The sequence below is a fragment of the Azolla caroliniana genome, unplaced genomic scaffold, assembly GCF_043228905.1.
Source record: "Azolla caroliniana isolate FFs.n. ecotype wild unplaced genomic scaffold, voAzoCaro1.0.p SCAF_11, whole genome shotgun sequence".
NCBI lineage: Eukaryota > Viridiplantae > Streptophyta > Polypodiopsida > Salviniales > Salviniaceae > Azolla > Azolla caroliniana.
In genome coordinates, this window is record NW_028230446.1 from 12517963 (window position 1) to 12541671 (window position 23709).

Below are 23709 nucleotides of genomic sequence, written 5' to 3' on the forward strand. Positions count from 1 at the left end.
TGGGAATAAACATCATCCGGGACAGGTCGAAGAAACTATTGTGGTTGTCACATGAGAAGTATGTGACAAAGGTGCTTTAGCGGTTGAACATGTCGGATGCAAAACCAGTCGGATCGACACTTCTGGCAAACTACAAGCTATCCGGAAAGCAGAGTCCGAGGACAAAGGCAAAGAAGGCGGATATGATGAAGATACCATATTCCTCTACCGTCGGGAGCTTAATGTACGCAATGGTGTGTACCCGACCGGATATCGGATACGTAGTAGTAGTGAGCCAATTCATGAGCAATCCCAACAGAGAGCACTAGAACACAGTGAAGTGGATACTCCGGTACTTGAAAGACACCTCAAGTATGTGCCTCCGATTCGGCTCTGGTAAACCCCAACTTGACGATTTCAAAGACTCGGATATGTCGGATGATGCGGATACCAGCCGGTCAACATCCGGATATGTCATAACATATGCAGGGGGGGCTGTTTCGTGGCAGTCGAGGTTGCAGAAGACGGTTGCGTTGTCAACCACGGAAGCAGAGTACATGGGAACTGTGGAAGCTGGCAAGGAAATATTATGGATGAAGGACTTCATCGGAGAGCTAGGGATCCGGCAAGAGGAATACTGGCTCTACTGCGATAGTCAAAGTGCCATCCACCTTGCAAAGAATGCGGCATACCATTCCAGAATGAAGCATATCCAGCGCAGATAGCATTGGATCCGGGAGCGAGTTGAAGATTGAGAGTTTGTGCTGCCGAAGATCCACACGGACGAGAACGGGTCGGACATGCTGACCAAAGTACTGACACCCGACAAGCTGGACACATGTCGGACGCGGATCGGGCTGACGAAACATCCCATGCCAGAGTGAAGGGGGAGATTGTTGGGATTTCGGTCCCTCCGGATGGGATCATGAGAACCGGATGATGAGTACCCGACAAGGAAGACCCGGTGAGAACTGGATGATGCAGGCCCGGTGAGAACTTCTCACTGGATGAAGGGACATATAGGTAAATATGTTTCTGAGAGCCCATTGGGGCTATATTTGTAAATAGTCTTAATGTCATATTAGTATAAATATGATTAGGGCAAACACTTTATAGATGATGTTGGTCATTCTTTGTGTTGTTGTTGTAACTGTTGTATATATATAGAGAGAGAGATACAAACGAAGAGTGTGAGCACGAGGTCGTTGCCTCCGTGCCCCCTGTTGTATTCTTTTGACATAGTGATAGTTCGGAGTCTGTGGGCTCCCGTGGTTTTTCCCTCTCAGGGTTTTTCCACGTTGTCGTAGTGTGAATCACACACTACGTGAAATGTGTAAAATACTATATCCGATTTAAAGTACGTATAATAAATAAAATAAAATATTAAAAATAATTATTATGTGCATAGGGCAGGATTCAAACCCTGTACATCCACGTAGACAAACCCCAACCTTACCATTGTACTAACTTATCCTAAATGTTCTAAATATAGATTTAATACGTATAAGACCTTTATTTACGCCTACCTTTATTAATAAGGTAAGTCATGCATTTTTTTAGAATGCGTGAATACTTTATTTATAAGAAAAAAATGTACACCAATGAAAAATGACTCGTGCACATCTAACGAGCATGAGCACTATATTTAGGAAATAAAATCATAGTGTAAAAAGGCAACTCATGCACATTTAGTGTGCATGAACACTCTAGAAAAAGCATGAAGCTATGCTTAGCCTCTTCCATCCTTATATAAGGAGGAGAGAAAGATGTATGGGGGTTGTTGATTATTTTACAAGGATTTTGATCAATCTAATATATTCGTGGGATTCACGATTTTGTCCATCTACTTCTCTCTTACATTCTAAGTATCAATTAATACACTATACTCGTGGGATTCACGAGTTTCATATCTTCCTTTAAATATTTCTCTTTCTTGCAATCCATTCATAAGGAGCCTTATCTCATATTCTTCTTTCTCCTAGTCCAAAACCTCAGTGGTTCCCACCTGACTCATGCAACGATCCGGAGCCGAAAGGCACGACACAAGTGGTGAACCCGACGTGAACATGGTTGGCAAGGAAATGGAAAATCAACCGGAGGCTAACAACATGATGATGATGTTCGAGCGGATGCTTCAGGAACAACGTGCGATGTCGGAGATAGCGGCCGCAGTAGAGTGGCTCGTGCAACGGATCGGGCAATTCAATGGAAAGGACGTTGTCGTGCCTTTCGGCTCCGGATCGTTGCGTGAGTCGGGTGGGAACCACAGAGGTCTTGGACTAGGAGAAAGAAGTTCGTGAGATAGAGATTAATTATGAGTAAATAGCAAAGAGAAAGATAAGAAACTCGTGAATCACACGAGTATACTATGTTAATTGGTACTTAGGGTGTTAAGAGAGAAGTAGATGTATAAATCGTGAATCCCACGAATAAATTTTGTATTGATTAATACTTAATCCAAATAATCAACAACCCTTTACATATTTCTCTCCTCCTTATATAAGGAAAGAAGAGCTAAGCATGGCTTCATGTTTTTTTTTTAACAAAAAGTGTTCATGTCCACTAAATGTGCATGTGATGCTTTTTTATTTCCTAAGTATAGGGCTCATGCACGCTAGATGTGCATGAGTTATTTTTAGTGTCTCACGTTTTTCTTTTTCATATATTAAAAAAATACACGATTTACCTTTTAATAAAGGTATGCATAAATAAAGGTCTTATACATATTAAATCTATATTTAGAACACTTAAGATAAGTTAATGTAATGGTAAGGTTGGGGTTTGTCAATGTGGAGGTGTAGAGTTTGAATCACGCCCTGCGCAGTAGTGAGTATTTCCTTTCTTTTTACATTTATGTCTCTTTATCCGGCTCTTCCTTGCCGGTATGCCGTTTTCTTCCTTGCCGGTATGCCGTCTTTCCTCCTTGCCGGTATGCCGTTTTTCCTCCTTGCCGGTATGCCGTTTTCTTCCGGTTCTCACCGAGCACTCCATTCTCTACCCGGAGGGACAAAAATATAATTTCCACATAGTGTGCAACCTACACTACGACAACGTATCACGCTATCTTCGGGACTACAAGGCAGAAATGCTACGATGCGGGATTTCGGAAGGACTGCAAGTGGCATCCTTCAACCGGGTGGCTACTGACGGGATTCAAGCAAGTATCCACGGGCTACGACAACAAAATCCGACGTGGGAAGCATTTGAAGAGGCGCTAAAGACCACGTTCGCTATCAAGGACTCCTCCAAGGCAACGCGGAGAGGATTCGAGGATTGGGTGGAAACGCCGGACAAGGGTATGAAGGTCCTCGATGTGTTTTCGGCATTCGAAAGTCGGTTCAGGAGGTTGTCTGCGAGAGATCAATCTATCCTCGCAGTGGACAAAGTTATCATGTTCTTACGAGCCGTAGACGTCCGGGACTGGAAGGATCTTGGAGTGCTTCTAGAGGACACGAATACCGAGAGTGGCCTCACCGAAACATGGGAAAGCGTGCGGGATATTGTCGCGCGATACACAAAGAGGGGGCAATGGCTTGCCAACTAAGAAAAGAGGGTTTCGGAACCGATTCCGAAACCAAGATCCGGATCGGAAGACCATCAACCGCGGGCTCGGGAAGCTATGCCCGAGAAGGGAATCGACGCAACTACGGTGGAGCAGTTGCTGAAGGAGATGGAGAACTAAAAATCGCGATGGTGAAGAAGTCGGATGACCGTCCCACAAGTTCCAAGTATATGGACCGTTGGTGCATATGGTGCGATAGCACCGAACATGATCGGAGGGATTGCGACGAGCACAAGGAAGCGCTACGATGGGATCTTATCTACTACAAGGGAAATCAGATTCATTCGATGGACTCTCGGAAGCCGCTCCAACCGAACTTCCGAAAAGGCGGTATGAGGAAGGTCCTAGAGGAGGAAATAGCGGCGAAGAGCAATTACGCGACAACCGCGGGAATACGTGTCGGGGAGTCGTCGGGAGCAAAGGTGTCTTTTTGGCCAGAAGTGCTAGAAAACACCGAGAAAACCGACTCTAACGAGATCCGAAGCACCGTGGAAGGCATCCGGGAAGCTACGGGATGGGAGTGCCGCGTCGATAAGAATAGCGTATACGCCCTATGTCAATTACATGAGGTGTATGTGGACGAGAAGCGGCGACGCACGGAGGATGCGACTAGACCATCGAAGACACCGGAGAGCTGGAACTTTGACGGAAGAGGGAAAGGAAAATTGATTCTGACATTCAAACTCGCTTCGGGCATCGAGCAACGGACGGACATAAAGAAAGTGTTCGAGGAGAGAATCCTTGACAGCTGAGTAGATTTTTCACTTCGGGAACTACTCGGAATAGCAAAAAAGGAGTTCCATGATCTTCTTGTGGATCTCGTAAAAAGAAAAAGACAAACTATAGAGGAAAATGCGTCGATGGTGAATGCAAATACCGTTCTGATGAACGACACCGAAGTGGAGGACGAGACTCCGAATTCCCACTATACAAAGCCACATTGGGTGCGTGCAACTACGGAGACTCCTGTCCGAATTGACCCTATGTGATCCTAAACAAGACCGACAAGAAAGAGCAATCGGACGAAGATCGCGGTGATGCGGAAAGCGAAGAAAGTGGGTTACAACTCATAGTCGACTTAAGGGGAGAATTGGAGGAAGCTTCGGATGAAGGTGAATAGCAAGCATCGGGGACTTCGGCACATACCGGAGGATGTGCGGGTTCGGAGGGGGCGAGTGTCGTAGTGTGAATCACACACTACGTGAAATGTGTAAAATACTATATCCGATTTAAAGTATGTATAATAAATAAAATAAAATATTAAAAATAATTATTACGTGCATAAGGCAGGATTCAAACCCTATACATCCACGTAGACAAACCCCAACCTTACCATTGTACTAACTTATCCTAAATGTTCTAAATATAGATTTAATACGTATAAGACCTTTATTTACGCCTACCTTTATTAATAAGGTAAGTCATGCATTTTTTTAGAATGCGTGAATACTTTATTTATAAGAAAAAAATGTACACCAATGAAAAATGACTCGTGCACATCTAACGAGCATGAGCACTATATTTAGGAAATAAAATCATAGTGTAAAAAGGCAACTCATGCACATTTAGTGTGCATGAACACTCTAGAAAAAGCATGAAGCTATGCTTAGCCTCTTCCATCCTTATATAAGGAGGAGAGAAAGATGTATGGGGGTTGTTGATTATTTTACAAGGATTTTGATCAATCTAATATATTCGTGGGATTCACGATTTTGTCCATCTACTTCTCTCTTACATTCTAAGTATCAATTAATACACTATACTCGTGGGATTCACGAGTTTCATATCTTCCTTTAAATATTTCTCTTTCTTGCAATCCATTCATAAGGAGCCTTATCTCATATTCTTCTTTCTCCTAGTCCAAAACCTCAGTGGTTCCCACCCGACTCATGCAACGATCCGGAGCCGAAAGGCACGACAACGTTAACATCTTGTGTACTCTCTTGTTTATAGTGTGTGTGCATATACTTGTATTTACCCCCATTCCCATTCTCGGTGTTTTTTATTCTAAATGACACGATCTGAGACTCAATTGTGGCCAAGTAATATTCCGCGTATTTCTCGTCATCTTCTGGAGAAGTATCCCCTCCCTCTTTGAGAATTTCCCGCACAAAATGATAATGAACATCGATGTGCTTTATACGTGCGTGAAGGACTTGGTTCTTTGCTAAATGAATAACACTCTAACTGTTAGAATACACATCAAGTTGTTTGTTACCAAGTCCCAAGTCTTTAAGCAGTCCATGAAGTTAGATTGCCTCCTTCACAGCCTCTGTAATTGCATATACTCTAGCTATGTTGTAAACAAAGCCACTGTTGACTGCAAAGTAGACTTTCAACTAGTGAACAAATAGCCAGTTGTAGATCGTCGCTTATCCAAATCACCCGCATAGTCAGAATCACAATATCCAACTATGCATTGATCAAGTGATTTATCTTGATCAAATGTCAATCCAACATCCACTGTATTTTGAAGATACCACGGAATCCATTTCACAGCTTGCCAATGACCCTTGCCCCGATAATGCATATACATGCTAACTATACTAACAACTTGTGAACTATTTTGTTTTGGTTGAGCGGCAAGCTCAATCGGAGCCGGATCGGCTGAATAAGCCGGAGCCGGTAAGCGAGACGGATCGTGTGAAACGGATCGGTATGACGGTGAGCAACCGAACCCGCAAGCAGTGGAGGCTGGGTGCAATCCGTAACCGGAAGTCCAATCGAAAGCCTAGTATAGGATAGACTACTAGGTAGCTATAGTCTCGTAGTAAGTGTCAGATGCTTGTGTGAGCATTGAAGTACATAGTACTTCTGTCAGTCCCAAGAGGACTTGTATAAATAGTGCTACTTAGCACAATGTGTATACAGAGTCTTGAAATAATTTTGAAATAGTGTTCTGCTCTCTCTGTCTCTCCTTCTCTCTCTCTCTCTCTTTGTGTTGTTCTTTGTTTTTTTACGCTTCCGCAAACACTCACGTTTACATGGTATCAGAGCGCGAGGGTTGAGAACCTCTGCTGCAGACATTTACTCTTGAGAAGAAAACCCTAACAGGTCGAAAACAGACACAATAGAAGACATGGATAGAGGCATGGCTACGTCGCTCCCGGTGGAGAAGCTCGACAAGAGCAACTATGCATCCTGGTCTTACAAGATGCACCAGTACGTGCTTGGACACGGGTACTGGAGTTATGTCGAAGGAGCGAATGATGCGGCGCCCGACTCGGCACACAGGGACTTCCCGGTATGGGAACAGGCGGCAAGCAGGGTGATGTACTGCTTCGCGTCCAGTGTCGGCGATCAACTGCTCAGCCACATCTGTGACGCCAAGACACCGAAGGATGCTTGGGGGAACCTGAAAAAGGTTTTCGCCGCAAGCACCACTGCCCGGAAGCTGCAACTCAGACAGGAGTTGAGCAATGTTCGATAGAAGAACATGTCCGTGGCAAACTACACGGGCCGGATAAAGGAGATCTGCGACTCGCTCGCCTCTATCAATGTTACCGTAGAGGAAGATGAGATGGTGCAGGTATGTCTCGGAGGCCTGGCGTCCAAGTTCGGAGGATTCCGGACTGCGGTGTGTACAAGGGAGAATACCCCCTCATTCTTCGACTTACAGTCGATGCTCCTTGTAGAGGAGAACCACGCCGGTGCATCTACCAGTGCATCCCCAGACAGCCGAATGGTGTACACGGGAACGGATCGGCTCCATGGGCGTGGTGGAAGAGGTGCGTTGGCACGCAATGGAGGCGGCCGACAAGAGCAGGAACGGAGGCACTATGAGTGTGCCGACAGCAGTTCCGGGACTCCCACAAGCAGGGGGAGTCAAGGCGGTGCCGGAGGCCGGCAAGAGAAATCCGGTACGGAATGCTGGTACTGTGGCAAAAAAGGCCACAAGGAAAGCGAGTGCTGGAGAAAGCGTGCCGATTCGGACAAATCCGGATCCGGCAAGACCGGTAAGGATGGCCGACAAAACTCGCACTACGCAAATGGATCAGGAGGATCCGGAACCGGAAAGGCCGGTAAGGGGCCAACCTTGGTGATGAATCACAAGGCAAACTCAATGAAAAAGACCACTTCCAAAACGAAGGAAGTGTGGTATGTTGATTCTGGTGCGTCGAACCACATGACGAGCCACAAAGAGTGGTTCTCCCTTCTGGAGAAACCGGATCAACCAGGAGTAGTCGAAACCGGAGACGACACTCCTCACCCAATCGTGCACGTCGGAGAAGTCCCTCTAAGCCACGTCGGACAGAAAGGGAAGCTGATGAACGTATTACACGTTCCGACAATCACGAAGAACCTGGTGTCCGTCGGTCAGATTGTCGACCAGGGGATGCAGGTGCGGTTTACGCACCTCGGGTGCTTCATTGAGGATGAGGGCGAAGTCATTGCGCAAGGGCGCAAAGACGGGAGGATGTTTATCCTCAACACCAATGACTTTGGCACCGCTCTGTTCACGAAACGACAGAAGGTTGAGTCAGACATCGACCTGTGGCACAAGCGGATAGGCCACGTCAACTACCGGAGGCTTCAAGACCTGCAAACGAAACAAGTCGTTTTCGGTTTGCCGAAGTTCAGCGGCCGGAGAGCCGAAATTTGTGAAGCCTGCCAACTTGGGAAGCAACACCGGCTTCCATTCCCCACCGAACGGAACCGGAGCCGTAACAAGCTCGATCTCATCCATTCGGATGTGTGGGGACCGGCACAAAGTGTAAGCCTTGGCGGGAGCCGATACTTCGTCTCCTTCATCGACGACTATACTCGACATACTTGGATCTATCTCATTGAGTGGAAGAGCGAAGTCTTCGACAGTTTCCGGAGCCTCCAGAAGATGGTGGAACGGGAATCGGAGAGGAAGATCAAATGCCTTCGGTCGGATGGCAGAAAGGAATATTTTTCCGGCCAATTCACTAGTTATCTGCAGCAGAAGGGAATTCGGCGAGAGTTCAGTTGCAGATACACAGCGGAGCAAAACAATGTGGCCGAAAGGAAGAACCGGCAAGGGCAATGCTGGAGGAGAAGAGCATGCCCCGGTTCTACTAGGCGGAGGTGGTCCGGACGGCCGTCTACATACAAAACCGCATTGCTGACAAGGTGTCCGCTCATGAGCTGTATTTCGGGCGCAAGCCGGACTTAAGACACCTTCGGATATTCGGCAGCATAGCGTATGTGCATGTGCCGGATCAGAAGCGGAGAAAGCTAGATGAAAAATCGGAAAAATGCATTCTAGTCGGCTATGCTCAAGAGCAAAAGGGGTATAAGTGCTTTAACCCCCGGACGAAGGAAGTCCGAGTTAGCCGGGATGTCGAGTTCGATGAATCGGCATCCTGGTACTCCGTACCGACTCTGACTTTTGATCCCAACCCAATGCCGGAAGATCAGGCCAGTGAGCCTGAATCAGCCCTGGTAGAGGATGACGAAGCCGGAACTCAAGATGAGAGTCCGGAATCGTTACGGTTAAGTGGACCGAACGAGCGACTGAGTCGGTTGGACCAGTCGGATGAAGAGACGGCAGGTGGTGGAGACTCTGCCGTGCTCTCCCCGCGCAAGGAACCGAGGAAACGGTTCACGTGCAAAGAGAAGGGGAAGAGGAAGATGCCGGAATTCGAAACCGGCAACGATGAGTCAGGTCAGTGCGTATCCGACTCCGAAAACGAGAAAGGCGAATCTTCGGCAACGAAGACCGAACTGGCCAAGAAGGGCCTCAAATCAGGTGACGGTGCATTGCGCCGATCAACCCGCCAGAAGGATCCCGTCATGCGGTACGGGTACAATGAATACATGGCGCATCATTATGTGTACATGACTAAGGTGACAGAAGTGTGTGAGCCGGAGAGCTATGCAGAAGCGGCAAAGGACGCAAATTGGCGTGCCGCTATGGATGAAGAAATGCGGGCACTCGATGCCAACGAGACTTGGGACCTAGTTGATCCTCCCCGTCACTGTAAACCGATCGGATGCAAGTGGGTGTACAAGGTCAAGTACAACGCCGACGGTTCTGTTAACCGGTACAAAGCCCGGTTAGTGGCGAAGGGATACGCGCAGACCCACGGAATCGACTATGACAAGACCTTCGCTCCTGTGGCGAAGATGACGACGGTTCGTGTGGTACTGGCGGTTGCTGCGGCAAGGGGGTGGCATCTTCACCAGATGGATGTGAAGAACGCCTTCCTTCAAGGAGAGCTTGAAGAAGAAGTCTTTATGACTCAGCCCCCCGGATTTCAATCGGAGATGAACAAGTCGGCAGTATGCCGACTGAAGAAGTCGCTTTACGGCTTGAAGCAAGCCCCCCGAGCTTGGAACGCGAAGATCACGCACCGGTTGCGTAAGCTGGGGTTTGCTGTCTCTAAGTCGGACTCTTCGTTGTTCATCCGGCAAGGCTCTGACGGTCCGGTTTGTATACTCTTGTATGTGGATGATTTAGTCATCACCGGACCGGGTCTTCCCAAAATCAACCGCGTCAAGTCCCAGTTGTCAGACGCATTCGAAATGAAGGACCTGGGGGACCTTCATTATTTTCTTGGGATCGAAGTGATCCGGACCCTCGACGGCATATTGCTCTCACAACGACATTACGTGTTGAATATGCTGTATAAGTTCGGCATGAGGGATTGCCGACCTATATCCACACCCCTGGACCGGAACCAGAAGCTCCGTCCCAACTCCGGACCGGCCTGCAATGAGAAACGGTTCCGACAGGTTGTCGGAAGCCTGATATACTTAACCATCACTCGACCCGACATCAGCTATCCGGTCGGCGTGGTAAGTCAGTTCATGCAGAAGCCGACCGTGGAGCACCTTCAATGCGTGCAACGAATATTACGGTATGTCAGCGGCACTAAGGACCGAGGACTGCTATACCGGCGAGGTATACCCGAAGAGCTTGTCGGTTACACAGATGCTGACTGGGCCGGCGATGCGTCTGATCGCCACTCCACTTCCGGATACATGTTCTCCATAGGTAGCGCGGCCGTTGCGTGGAGCAGCAAGAAGCAGCCCACAGTGGCTTTGTCAAGCATTGAGGCTGAGTACCGGGCCGCTACCGTTGCCACTTGTGAAGCCATCTGGCTTCGGCGACTGCTGCGAGACTTGCAGATCGAGGTACCGACCCCGATCCCGATTTACTGCGATAACATGAGCAGCCTGCAGCTCGCCAGGAACCCTGTGTTCCATGCTCGCACAAAGCACATCGAGGTGCACTACCACTTCGTGTGTGAGCGGGTCCTGAGCGGTGAAGTTGACCTACGGTATGTTCATACGGATCGGCAAGTAGCCGACATCTTCACCAAGCCGCTCGGATCGGACAAGTTGCAGCACTTTACCGACATGCTTGGTATTCAGCATCTCGACGTGCCGCACTTGAGGGGGAGAAGCAAGGGCAAAGGCCAAAAAATTGTTGAACCCGTCGGTAAGAGGAGAGCCAGAAGAAGAGGAGACAAGAAGGTGAAGGAAGCCGAGTCAACGAAGGAAGTTGACACATTCGAACAGGTCGGAGCAAGCGGTTGTGAAGAAGAGTTGTGCACTCAGGAAGAGAAGTGCATGTTGTGCGGAGGTCATCATGACGGTACTGACCATGATGCGGAGTCGAATGAAGAATTCGATTTCGGTTCACCAGCTGAAGAAGTCGAGGGAAGCATGGAGAAGGCCAAGACTCGAAAGTGGTTCGATGTGGTGAGAGGCTTGAAGCCGGAAGTCGAATCGGAGTGTATCGATTCAGACAAGAGCTGGAACGAGTCGGAGACAGCTGACTCGGATCAACAGATGGATCCGGATGAGTCGGATCAACTGAAGGCCAAGGGGACACGGACACAACGGAAGTCGATGCCATCGTGGGAGAACCGACGGATCGGCAAGCACCGGAGTCACAACAACGTGAGTGCTGAGATGGGCCTATTGAGCAGACATGCCGACCGAGAGGGTCGAGGCGTGCAGAACCAAAGGGGTCGCAGCAAACGGGACCGGACCGGATGAGGAGCGCGAGCAAGGCGGAGTGACGCCAGGAGAAGTTGGTTGGAAGAACCGACTGCCACAGAGGTCGACACTACGACCCCACCTCAGGTTGAGCTTGAGGGGGAGTGTTGAGCGGCAAGCTCAACCGGAGCCGGATCGACTGAATAAGCCGGAGCCGGTAAGCGAGACGGATCGTGCGAAACGGATCGGTATGACAGTGAGCAACCGAACCGGCAAGCAGTGGAGGCCGGGTGCAATCCGTAACCGGAAGTCCAATCGGAAGCCTAGTATAGGATAGACTACTAGGTAGCTATAGTCTCGTAGTAAGTGTCAAATGCTCGTGTGAGCATTGAAGTACATAGTACTTCTGTCAGTCCCAAGAGGACTTGTATAAATAGTGCTACTTAGCGCAGTGTGTATACAGAGTCTTGAAATAATTTTGAAATAGTGTTCTGCTCTCTCTGTCTCTCCTTCTCTGTCTCTCTGTGTGTGTTGTTCTCTGTTTTTTTACGCTTCCGCAAACACTCACGTTTACAGTTTTGTACACACCACTGCATACATCAAGCTTCCAATTGCATTTGCATACGCGACTTTCGCCATGTATTCTCGCACTTCATCAATTGTTGGAGATAATCAGCTACTCAGTTTCGAATGAAGAGCAAGTGGAGTACTTAGAAATTTTCTATCATTGTACATACTAAAATGTTGTAGTATCTTCTTCAAATACTACTTCTATGACAACCAAAGTTTGTTCCTCTCTCTATCCCTACTTATCTCTATGTCGAGCATTTTCTTCGCTTACCCCAAATCCTTCATCTCAAACTCTTTACTCATTTGAGCCTTCAACCTATCAATCTCAACTTGACTCTTTGCTGCAATTAGCATATCATCAAGATATAATAGTAAGTAGATGTATGAACCATCTGGAAGATTGTGCAAATACACACAATGATTGTATTTGCTTCTCTTGTACTTCTGACCCTTCATGAACTTGTCAAATCGTTTGTACCGCAATCTCAGACATTATTTTAGTCCGTACAACAATTTGCTAAGTTTACAAACCCAATTGTCTTTACCAAAAACCTTGTATCCTTTTGGTTGAGTCATATAGATTTCCTCCTTCAAATCACTGTGTAGAATGCAATCTTCACATCAAGTTGAGCTAGCTCCAAATTCAATTATGTTACCAAGGCCAACAAAATTCTCATGGAGGACTGTTTTACAACTAGAGAAAATACCTCATTACAATCGATTCCCTCCCTTTGAGAATAGCCTTTAGCCACCAATCTTGCCTTGTAGCGAATGTCTTCTTTATCCGAAAATCCTTCTTTCTTTGCAAATACCCATTTGCACCCAATTTCCTAAATTCTCCCTTTCAGTACTTGTGTCAGCATCCATGTCTTGTTCTTCTTAAGATATTGCATTTGTTCTTCCATTGCACTAGCCTAGTTGCCACTTTCTGTGCTCCGAATGGCCTTTGGGTAGGTGGATGGAACATTATTTGTTTATGTACTCTATGGGCCAACCTCCTACTATCACTTCCTTGGAATTTTTTCTTAATGAATTTGTGAAAGTTCTCCAATCAATAACACACTTCATGAAAGGAATATGATCCTTCAGTAAGTGCTTGGAGACGGATCTTGTCCAACTCCCTTCAAACGGAGGCAGAAGTCCAATGTCAACTACTCAATTTTCAGTTTACACGTCCCCACAACCTCTTTCCCATCCATCGTTTCTAAATCATTTATTGGAATGATAAGAGTGTTCAACATATAGAACCACTTGGTAGCTACATCCTTCCTAATGTTCGTTACCGTATGTCTAGACATCGAATTTAGGTTCATCCGGTCTTGATTGTATTTCTTGCACAATCTCCTTGCCAGGATGTCTATTGTCAAGTACTTCCTTGTTTCCCAAATCTTTCGTCAACTGAGTTTGTCTTTCTCCTACGTCGGTTAGCAAATCATATATATTCTCTTTCTTAGTTTTCCATTTGGATGTATCATGGCTTGTCTTTTTTACTATGTGTGTTTTGGTAACCTGAACACAAGGACCCCCAACGCTTGTTTGTGGCACATCATTGGCAACATCTACTAGAGCTTTCCTTCATAACAAACATTCCTTAACTAAATGTTCCATTCTTTTATATAAAGAAACATTGATTTGGTAAACTGGCATATAAATTTTTTTGCCTCTTTCCACATCCCCATTTTCTAAACAAGGTAAGTTCACATATGCCAGCAATGATTTTTCTCTAATACATAATAATTTCATTGTTGGTATTCTAGATAATTGACCCTGTTTGTTATAATTTTATATAAGCTTTTAATACTAGTCCGATTAAACCCCTAACTGATGCAAGAAGCGATGACATTCCTTATGCAATTCCGGAAAACTCGTAGTTAAAACTAGAAAAGCATGTTGGGTCTCTTTCATGGGGTCAAAAGCATGTTTCCATTCCTCAAATTTAACCCATGCTCCCCGTTGTCAACAAATTTCATAGAAAGTAATACTTGGACAGATGTCGAATCTTGAAACTCGACACGGGAATAGCTTCTTCTAAGAAATTGAACACCTACAATATGTCTCATTTCTGCTCGTAATCTACCCTGTAACAAATGCCACAACTCTTGTTGATTCGGTCGAAGTCCTAATAACTATATAATTAAAGAAAATTGTTGCAAGTGGTGGATCGCTTGTCACGTCCATAGTTCATTTTGCTCTGATAGGTGAAGCTCGACCATCAGCCCTCCAATAGGTTGGAAATCGAGAAGCGATTCACGAGATCCTTCCACCATTGTAGCTACCTAGGCCATCATCGTTCTATACACAACACATACACATGTGTATCAAGTGAAGAACCCCAATTAAACCCCAATTTCAAGTGTGAATTAACATGGATTAATACATGATCAATGCATAATGAATTATTATCAAATCCAGGAAATGGCATGGTGTGATTTACTTCTAAATAGAAAAATAAATAAATTTAACCCCAATTTCAAGTGTGAATTAACATGGATTAATACATGATCAATGCACAATGAATTATTATCAAAGCCAGGAAATGACACGGCGTGATTTACTTCTAAACAGAAAAATAAATAAATTTAACCCCTATTTCAAGTGTGAATTAACATGGATTAATACATGATCAATGCACAATGAATTATTATCAAAGCCAGGAAATGGCACGACATGATTTACTTAGAAACAGAAGAAATTATTCTATAAAGGAAAATAAAGAATTACATTGTTTTTCGACAAGTTTGGGTTATTTTCGAATAATTTCTCAGACTTAGACCTAGAGATTGTACTTATTACTTAGGTGCATTGTGAGGTTATATTGGTTTTATAAGGTAACTATCTATTTTAGGTATGCCTTGGGTTACATCACTCTCTCAAGTTTCCACTACAAATATAACATCAATGCCTTGAGCTACAATACTTTGTCCTAACCCTTACTCCATGGATATCCTCGGTAGTTCCAAAACATGATTTTTAAGTTTGAGGTATGTGTAGTCCCATAGGACATTATTTCCTATTGATTTGAATTCGTTTCCTAGATGTATATGCTTGCCTTCTCCATTCTTGATCTTTTGGAGTTCAATCATCTACTGCAAAGAAATTTGTGCCATTTAAATATACCTTACTACTATGTAAAATAATAGCTCTTTCATGTTCATTTAGGATTGTGCAAACATTAGTGACATTATATTCCCTTCAAACTTTTGTTACTAACCCTTTGCGTGGCATATATATTAACATTTCACATAGAAAGATGACATTTGAAAATTTTTGCAATAAGAAAAAGTGCATCTTGCATGCCTCTGATAACAACATTCTTCTTTCAATTTCATATTAGTCTTTTACATCTTGTACATTTTTGAGCTAGAATTCATTGTTAGATCCGACCTAATATGACCTATAATATATGTGAACGTGTGTAGCAACTCTTGATATTCAAGAACTTTACCAATGAATGCAGCAATCGAGAGTGTATCCTATGACTATAAGAGAAATTCATGCAAGTATTGGGTTTGGTTGAAGATGTGTGGAAAGCATAGTCAAATTTGAGGAAAGGTAAACCATTGCATCAAAATGGAATATTCAAAATCTTAAACATTTTTTGGGCAAAATGTACATAATCAACTACTCTCATCACTTGGGCTCCAATGCCTTGAAGCAATGGTTCAGATACTAGACAAGCGATAAGCTCTAACATGTATTGGTGCATGTGGTTTCCCCTTTCAGCGAAGAATATGGTTTTGTAGTTAAGTGCAACATATGTTTAAGTATTTTGAGAATCAAACTCAACTTAAGTCATAGTGTGTGAACACACCTTTTGAGAATGTAGCTTCAGTCAAAGGTCAGAGGTCACCACTACTTTCTAACATTAATTATGTGTCATAGAATAACTATGACAGATAACTAATGAGTTTCCACATTTCCCATGACACATGAGATTCTATACTTCCTAAAGAGAGGGAATACAAAGAGAATGTAAAGAGAGGGTGACTTTATATAAAGCACCTCCCTCCTTCCTTTGTACTTGTTTGGTTGCTAGTGTATTTTCTTATTCCTTGTTAATATACAGTTGAGTCTTTTACCTTCTATCAATATTCTATCTATCTTATGTCTCTTCACACACACACACACACACACACACACACATCTAATCTATTCCGCTTAACATAATTACTCTAAGCAATTATTTACAAAGTATAATGTGTGAATCAGAAGCTCTGCAAGATTAAGAGGGCGTGTATAACCACCATCAACAAGAGGCGAAGTAGCCATTAATCATTGGGAGTTTACACTGAAACTCGAGGATTCCCTCCTTAAAGCCTCACTCTTATTCTTTTCTTGATCGTCGTCTTCTTCTTCTCCACACCATACTTGTTGTCATAGAGTTTTATTTTCTAATTCACCATGAAATCTAGGATTCTCAGTTTATGATTTACTTTTCTGGAATTTTAACATTGTTGTAATCGTTTACCCCAACAACTTTTAATCCCTATTTTATAATGGGAAATTTCTTCCTTAATCTAGCCTTTCTAGAATTAATATTGTTAAACCAATTTATAATCTCAAAATCTTCGGATCAATTACTTGTTAATCCCGCACTTAATTAATTGTTTTGATTGCTACTCCATTCGACTTTGGCCTAACTTTGAGTCTGGGATATCTTTGAGTTTGGCTACCTTTTGTCACGGACACACCACCTTCAAGTCTGGCCTAACTTCAACTCTGAACTACCTTTGAATCAAGGCTACCTTCGACTCTAGTCTACCTTCTACTTTGTCCTACCGTCGACTTTGACAATAATTCGACACTTACGAACCCTGGAGTCATCCATCCTCTCTAGTTCAAGTCCCTAATGGTTCCGTTCAAGTAGCACACGTACGCTCATAACTTCACGACAACACAAATGTTTCAACAACGTTGAGATTCTTGTTTGATGGATGAGACTTGGAAAGTGGCCTAATCATATTGATACCAAAGGTATCATCTCAATGGAGGCCTATTTCATTGATGGGAGGGTTGTACAAAGTGTTTGCAAAGACATTATCTAATAGACTTAAGAAATTATTACCTCAATTTAATCACGTATCTTAATATGGTTTTATTCCAAGCATAAATATATTTCATAATGTATTGAATGTTCAAATGGTTACTGATTATGCTTAGTATACACATCAAGAAATGATTGTGGAACAATTAGATTTGGAAAAGGCATATAATCATGTTACATGGTCTTTTTCCTTAGGAGCGATGTATATTATGGGGTTTGGTCCTCATATGTTTTATAAACATATTTTTTGTCTGGGAAAAATACTACATCTCATGTGATGCTTAACAATAGAGTTACTCTTGTGTTACTAGATAGGTGTGGTAAGGATTTCCACTTAGTCCACTGCTATTTTCTATTGTTACACATCCTTCGTTACTAATGTTGTCTAATCTTGTAGATAGTGGTGATACTGTGGATATGCATCTTCCTTTTGGAGGGCAACTAGTGTTACAAGCCTTGCTTGATGATTCTTATGTTTCTACAAGCCTCAAAAGTAAATGTTGAAAGGATTATACAAGTTTGGGATAAATTAGACTTGGCTTCAAGGTTGCATCTAAATTGGAGGAAGTCTTGCAAATTTGACTACAAAGAGTGATTTGCAATATTTGGGATGGCAAGGGTCACCAATTACAGGAGAATAAATTTATTGGCATTTGGGGTATCCACCGGGTGTTAATTTTGCCAATGTTTAGATAATTCACTAAATTGGTACTAAATGGAAGGAATTATTTATGTATTAGAAGAATCAATTATGACCAATTCTTGTATGACTCAAAAGTGGTGCAATGTATCAGGATACCAATGCGATTATATTTTTTACAATTGTTCCCTTGGACTATAAAGGACGTGGGGCTTTTAATGAAGTCAACAAGAGGCCCCGATAGAATGGTTATAGTAGTGGAAACATGGATGCTTGAATGGAGATGAGGTTAGAATTCAAAGCAACATCATGAGACAAATTGTTGCCTAGATGCCAATATTTGGGATATTGATGTACTTTTCAATAAAGTTCATGACCCAAAGCATTATGAGTTTTGTGTTGAATATGGGATCGGCCGCAATCGATTACCAAGCACAAACGAGAAAGACAGAAAACTGAAATAACAGAAAAACGATGCACTGACACAGAGACACAAGATATTAATGTGGAAACCTTGAAATGGGGAAAAACCACGGGAGCCCACAGACTCCGAACAAAATCACTATATCGAGAGGAATACAGTAAGAGACTCAAAGGCGACAACCTCAAGCTCTTCTTCGTTTGTAGACAGTTACAGATTTACAACTCTCTCACTCACACTAGTTACAGAGGCAACTACACTAGTTACAATCTAATGCACACTAATGATTCATCATACATATAATGATTTTCCTTAAGTGTACTTATACTCATACACAATATGGGCTATTTATAAATACAACCCACAAAGGGCACATTCAGGCTATTTCCAAATATAGCCCCAAGTCGGTTTCAACCAATTCGGTTATTTACTGAATCGATTATTACTCCAATTCTGCCCCAACTGAATTGGGAATCGGTCGATTTTTTGGCCTCGGCCGAGTTGCTGTTGTCCAATTCAGCTTATCTCTCCATCCGGAGGGACCAATTTTCCCAACATTTTGTGGGTTTATTTTGATGAGGATCAGGAAGGTTGGCTAATTCAAGCAGATCATGGGACACATCCAATAAGCCATGAGATAATCTAGCCAATTCTAACATTATGGGAAGAATAAAACAAGGTGCAACGGATGCTTGATAGATAGATCATGAACCACTGTCAAAATTGGTGGCTAGTGCATATCATCAACAAAATGATGGCCTGAAGGAGATTTTGTCGTCGAAGGTTAGATGAGCAGATTTGGCACATTGAGGAACCAACCCTTGGACTTGAAGGGGACATTTATACACCATGCCTTCAGACTATATATAAGGCAGGAAGCAGATTTGGCACATTGTGGAACCAACCCTTGGACTTGAAGGGGACATTTCTCCACCATGCCTTCATACTATATATAAGGCAGGACACATAAGTGGAAACATACATCTATGCAAAAGGAAACATGTTAAGATGTCTTTACAAATCCGTTGTGAGTAGTTTGTCTTTCACCAATACAAGAATCTCACCTTTAACAATTAAAAATAAATGCACCATACATATTCAAGCTTGGTTGTGTGTGGTTTTATGAAGAGGTTGATTTATAATGTGTATCCAAGATCATTCCTAAAACATGTTTCTTGTTGTGAGGGTTTTGATTCTTGGAGAGGGTTCCAATAAAAAATTCGGCACTACCTTCATGCAAGTATCCTTGCATTCTGAAAAGCTTGCTTCCCAAAGTCTAGAGTTCCCCAATGTTTGGAAGCACCTAGTAAAGTATGCCATATGATGAAATTAGGAACTATTGGCATTTTTTTGATCACAGCCTCTGCTTCTTCTAATTCACCAACTCGACTTAAAAGATCTACAATGCAAGAGTGATGCTCAATGGTTGGCATAATTCCATAGTCTTTGGTCATGGATTGGAAGTATGTCTCGCTCTTATTTAACAGCCCTTGGCGGCTACATGCATTGAGCACCACCACAAATGTAATGAGATTGGGTTTTATCCCTTCTCCTAACATTTGTTCAAAAGCATGGAAAACATTTTCACTTTTCCCGATTTCTACATACCCTGCCATGAGAGTAGTCCAAGATACAACATCACGAACCTGCAGCTTATCAAACACTTGTTGGGCCTTAGTGAGAGAGCCACATTTTAGATACATATTAACTAAGGTATTGCCCACAAATTCTTTGTCCAAGAAACCCCGTCTTTCGATTTCAGTGTGTAACACTCTCCCATGATGAGAAGCCCCTATGTTTCCACAAGCTTTCAACATGCAAATAAATGTGGTGGCATCTGGAGGGATACCCTCATATTGCATCTCTTCAAGGCATTTAAGGGCTTCTTCAAATTGCCTATCTTCAGCATATCCTGATATCAGAGCCGTCCATGGTATCTCATTTCGAACTTTGAGGTCATCGAATACCTTTCGAGCATCGATAAGATAACCACATTTCGCATACATATCCACCACAATGCTTCCTAGGAACGGGTTCTTATCTGAAAACCCATTTTTAATGGTCTCTCCATGTATTTCATGGCCTCTTTCGATTGCTTTTAATCCACAGCAAGATTTCAAGACACAAACAAATGAAACCTCATTCGGAAAGAGACCTTGCATTTTGATTCCATCAAAACATTCGATTGCTTGGATGTAAAGACCATGTTCAGCATAGCTTGACATTAATGATACCCATGAGGTTTCATCTCGAGTGGGTAGCCGATTGAATACAAGCCTCACTATGTTAGGCAAACCGCATTTGGCATACATATCAAGCAAAACATTGCCAATACAGGTGTACACTTCAAGTAACCCAAGTTTCTCAATTTGAGCATGTATTTTCTGGCCCTTATCAATAGCTCTCATATTGCCACATGCTTTCAAGACATAAATGAATGTGATAGAATCTGGGAAAATACCCTCAAGTTGCATCTTTTCTAAACAGTCCAATGCTTCTTCATATGATGCATGATCCACATACGCTGAAATTAACGACGTCCATGTGACTACATCTCGTGTGATGAGCGTATCAAATATCGGTCGAGCTATGGAAAACAACCCATGTTTTAAGTACATATTCACCAAGGCATTATTGACGGCAAGATCTCTCTCTTGTTTTTCCACATCAATGTGTATTTGTTGACCTTTATGCAAAGCTTCTATGTTGCCCACACAAGCCTTTAAAATAACTGAGAATGTGATGGAATTTGGGAAAGTACCTTCCAATCGCATTTGCTCATAACACTTGAGTACTTCCTCATTTTGATCATGCTCAGCGTACCCAGTGATGAGTGCATTCCAACATACCACATTCTGAAAAGCAAGCGTATTAAATACATCTTGTGCTTTTTCCATTAAGTCAACTTTTGCATATGTATCGATTAATGTGCTCCCTATGAAAAGATCCGTTTGCAACAGCCCTTTCCTCTCGATTTCCAAATGTAAACCTCTCAACTTATTCAATGCTCGTATCTTACCACAAGCTTTCAAGACATAGACTAGTGTTATAGCATTGGGGCTAAGGCCAAGGGGTAGCATCTTTTCAAAGCAGTCAAGAGCTTCATTTGCAAACCCATGTTCGACATAACCGGAAATGAGTATAGTCCAAGAGACTACATTTTTTTGGTGCTGAACGTCATCGAACACTTCTTGTGCACTTTGTGTCAAACCGCATTTAACATACATTTGTATCAAGCTACTACCTACAAAGGAATCTTTCTCAAGCAGCCCAATTCTAGTAACATGTTCACGAATCCGTTCCCCTGTTTCTAGGTCTTTTAGCTTAGCACAAGCTTGTAACAATGCCACAAATGTATGTGGACAGGGGCATAAATCACCGTTATTTTCTTTCCCTTTCTTTTGCTTCTTATTCAGCATTTGCTGATATATGTTAATTGCTAATCTTGGCTTACCACATGTAGCAAACCCTCTTATAAGTTCATTCCACGATGATTCAGAGCAACCCGATAACACATCAGAAAGCTTCTCTTTTTTACTAATCTCAATAATCAAAGAAAGCAAGGAATTAACTAGCCATTTTTGAGAAGCCAATCCACGTTGCTGTTGGATATATGTGAACAATCTGAGGGTTGAGTTGAGATCTTCCTGTTTTCGACACTTTTCAACAAGACAAGTTAAGTCTTCGAGAGAGGGATCGGAACAAACCTTCTGTTCTATGCAAGAAATTGCATCTTTCAAGTTATGGTTCCTCAGGGCAACATTGTCTCTGCTTCTAGTAGTGTTTACGTTATAACCTTTCATGATTTTCTTCTCTTTCTTTTTCTCTTCTTTATTTCCCCTCTAGAAGGAGCCATCAACACAGGATCAATGGAAACACTGATAATTTGGGTGGATGCAAACAACAGAATGTTTTCACTGATTATGACTTCGGTGTTTGGGTGAGCATGATTTTAACCCGGACAAAATATGGCAAAATTACTTCAAGCTTCTCTCTATTTTATCCAAAGACCCCCACTTTCCGCACATGTAAATGCTATCATTTGAGCAATTGACATTTGCTATGTATTTGAGCCACTATATTCTTAGTCCAATCCCCCTATTCAATCAATTATACCGTCAATTTGGTCTCCTTTTTGTTAGGTTTTTCTGTCCACGTTAGTATGTAAATGAAATGGGCCTTGGACGCCCAAAACTTGTATTTTTTAAAATATAGTGTGAAAGGGGTTCACACAAGAAGACGTTACATATCTACACTATGTAACTCATTCTTTTGGGTGGGTTAAAAAGGGGAAAAAAACGTGCATTTCTCTAGAGCAGCAGAGAAAAACAGATTTCAGAGAGCTCATACTCTCTTTCGTGGCTGATTCCTTCAAGCATTCTCAAGTACACCAGCACACTCAGACATCCGGACATCACCGCCTTTGTCACCAGCCACGTGCTGTGAGTTTTGATGGTTTTTGTGTTTTTTTGTTGAGTTTAGTTTTTGAGGAAACATCATATTCCTCGATTTCTCATAGTACTCTAACTTGTTTTGAGTAGAACTTTGGTGTATTCAGATTTATATTGATAGTGAATTAGTTCTGGACTAGGTCTCGTGGTTTTTACCTCTTTGAGGGTTTTCCATGTTAAAATTTTTGCGGTGTATTGTGTATTGATTTGTTGTGTACCTCTCTTGCTTTCTTTTAAATCTTGCACAACATATTTTCTGTTTTAATAAGTGTTTAAGTTCTATTAAGTTTCGGAACAGAGGTTGAGCACTTCTTATGGAGGCAAAATTTTCTACAATGGTTTGCGTGAACGACACCAACTACCACAAATGGAAAGGTAAGATGAAAGATCTTCTTTTTGTGAAAAATCTACACTTACCTGTTTTTGCAGATGTTAAACCGGAGAGCAAAACTGCCGAGGAATGGCTTTTCGAGAATGAACAGGTATGTGGTTTTATTCGACAATGGGTGGGAGATAATGTCTTAAACCATATTGTGAATGAAACTAATGTTAAAGCTCTATGGAATAAACTCGAAATATTATATGCATCAAAGACAGGTAACAATAAGCTATTTTTGCTTAAACAAGCAATGCATTTAGTGTATAAAGAAGGTAGTTCCATTTTAGATCATCTAAATGAATTTCAAGGATGTTTTGACCAACTTTTTGGTATGGGAGTGAAATTTGATGATGAGATTAATGCATTATGGTTGTTAAACACTCTCCCTGATTCATTGGAAACTTTTAGGGATCTCTAACTAATGCAGCCCCAAATAGAATTGTAACTACGGAATATGTCAAGAACGGTGTTCTAAATGAGGAGATGAGACGAAGGACACAAGGGATATCCTCACATTCGGAGGTCTCGATGGTTGAGAGGAATGAATAAGGTCAAAACAACCGAGGGAGGAGTATCAGAACCAAGGTATAAAAATCTAGAATGACATTTTTGTGGTAAAATAGGACACATAAAGAGGTATTGTTACAAGTGGAAAAAGGAGAACCACACATCTAACGGTAAGCATGAAAACAAAGGTAACGATGATAATTCTAATCGTGTTAATACAACTTCCTCAGACGATTTACTTG

The 23709-nt window shown here is 42.7% G+C and overlaps 1 protein-coding gene across 1 annotated transcript; it reads right to left on the reverse strand.

Moving 5' to 3' along the window:
- Window positions 1-19067: 19067 nt before the first annotated feature.
- LOC147857821 (pentatricopeptide repeat-containing protein At3g09040, mitochondrial-like) lies at window positions 19068-22261 on the reverse strand. Its single transcript, XM_087327780.1, has one exon. It carries the CDS (start codon window positions 21931-21933, stop codon window positions 19363-19365), a length of 2571 nt encoding a protein of 856 aa, XP_087183906.1. The 5' UTR covers window positions 21934-22261; the 3' UTR covers window positions 19068-19362.
- Between the last annotated feature and the right edge of the window lie 1448 nt (window positions 22262-23709).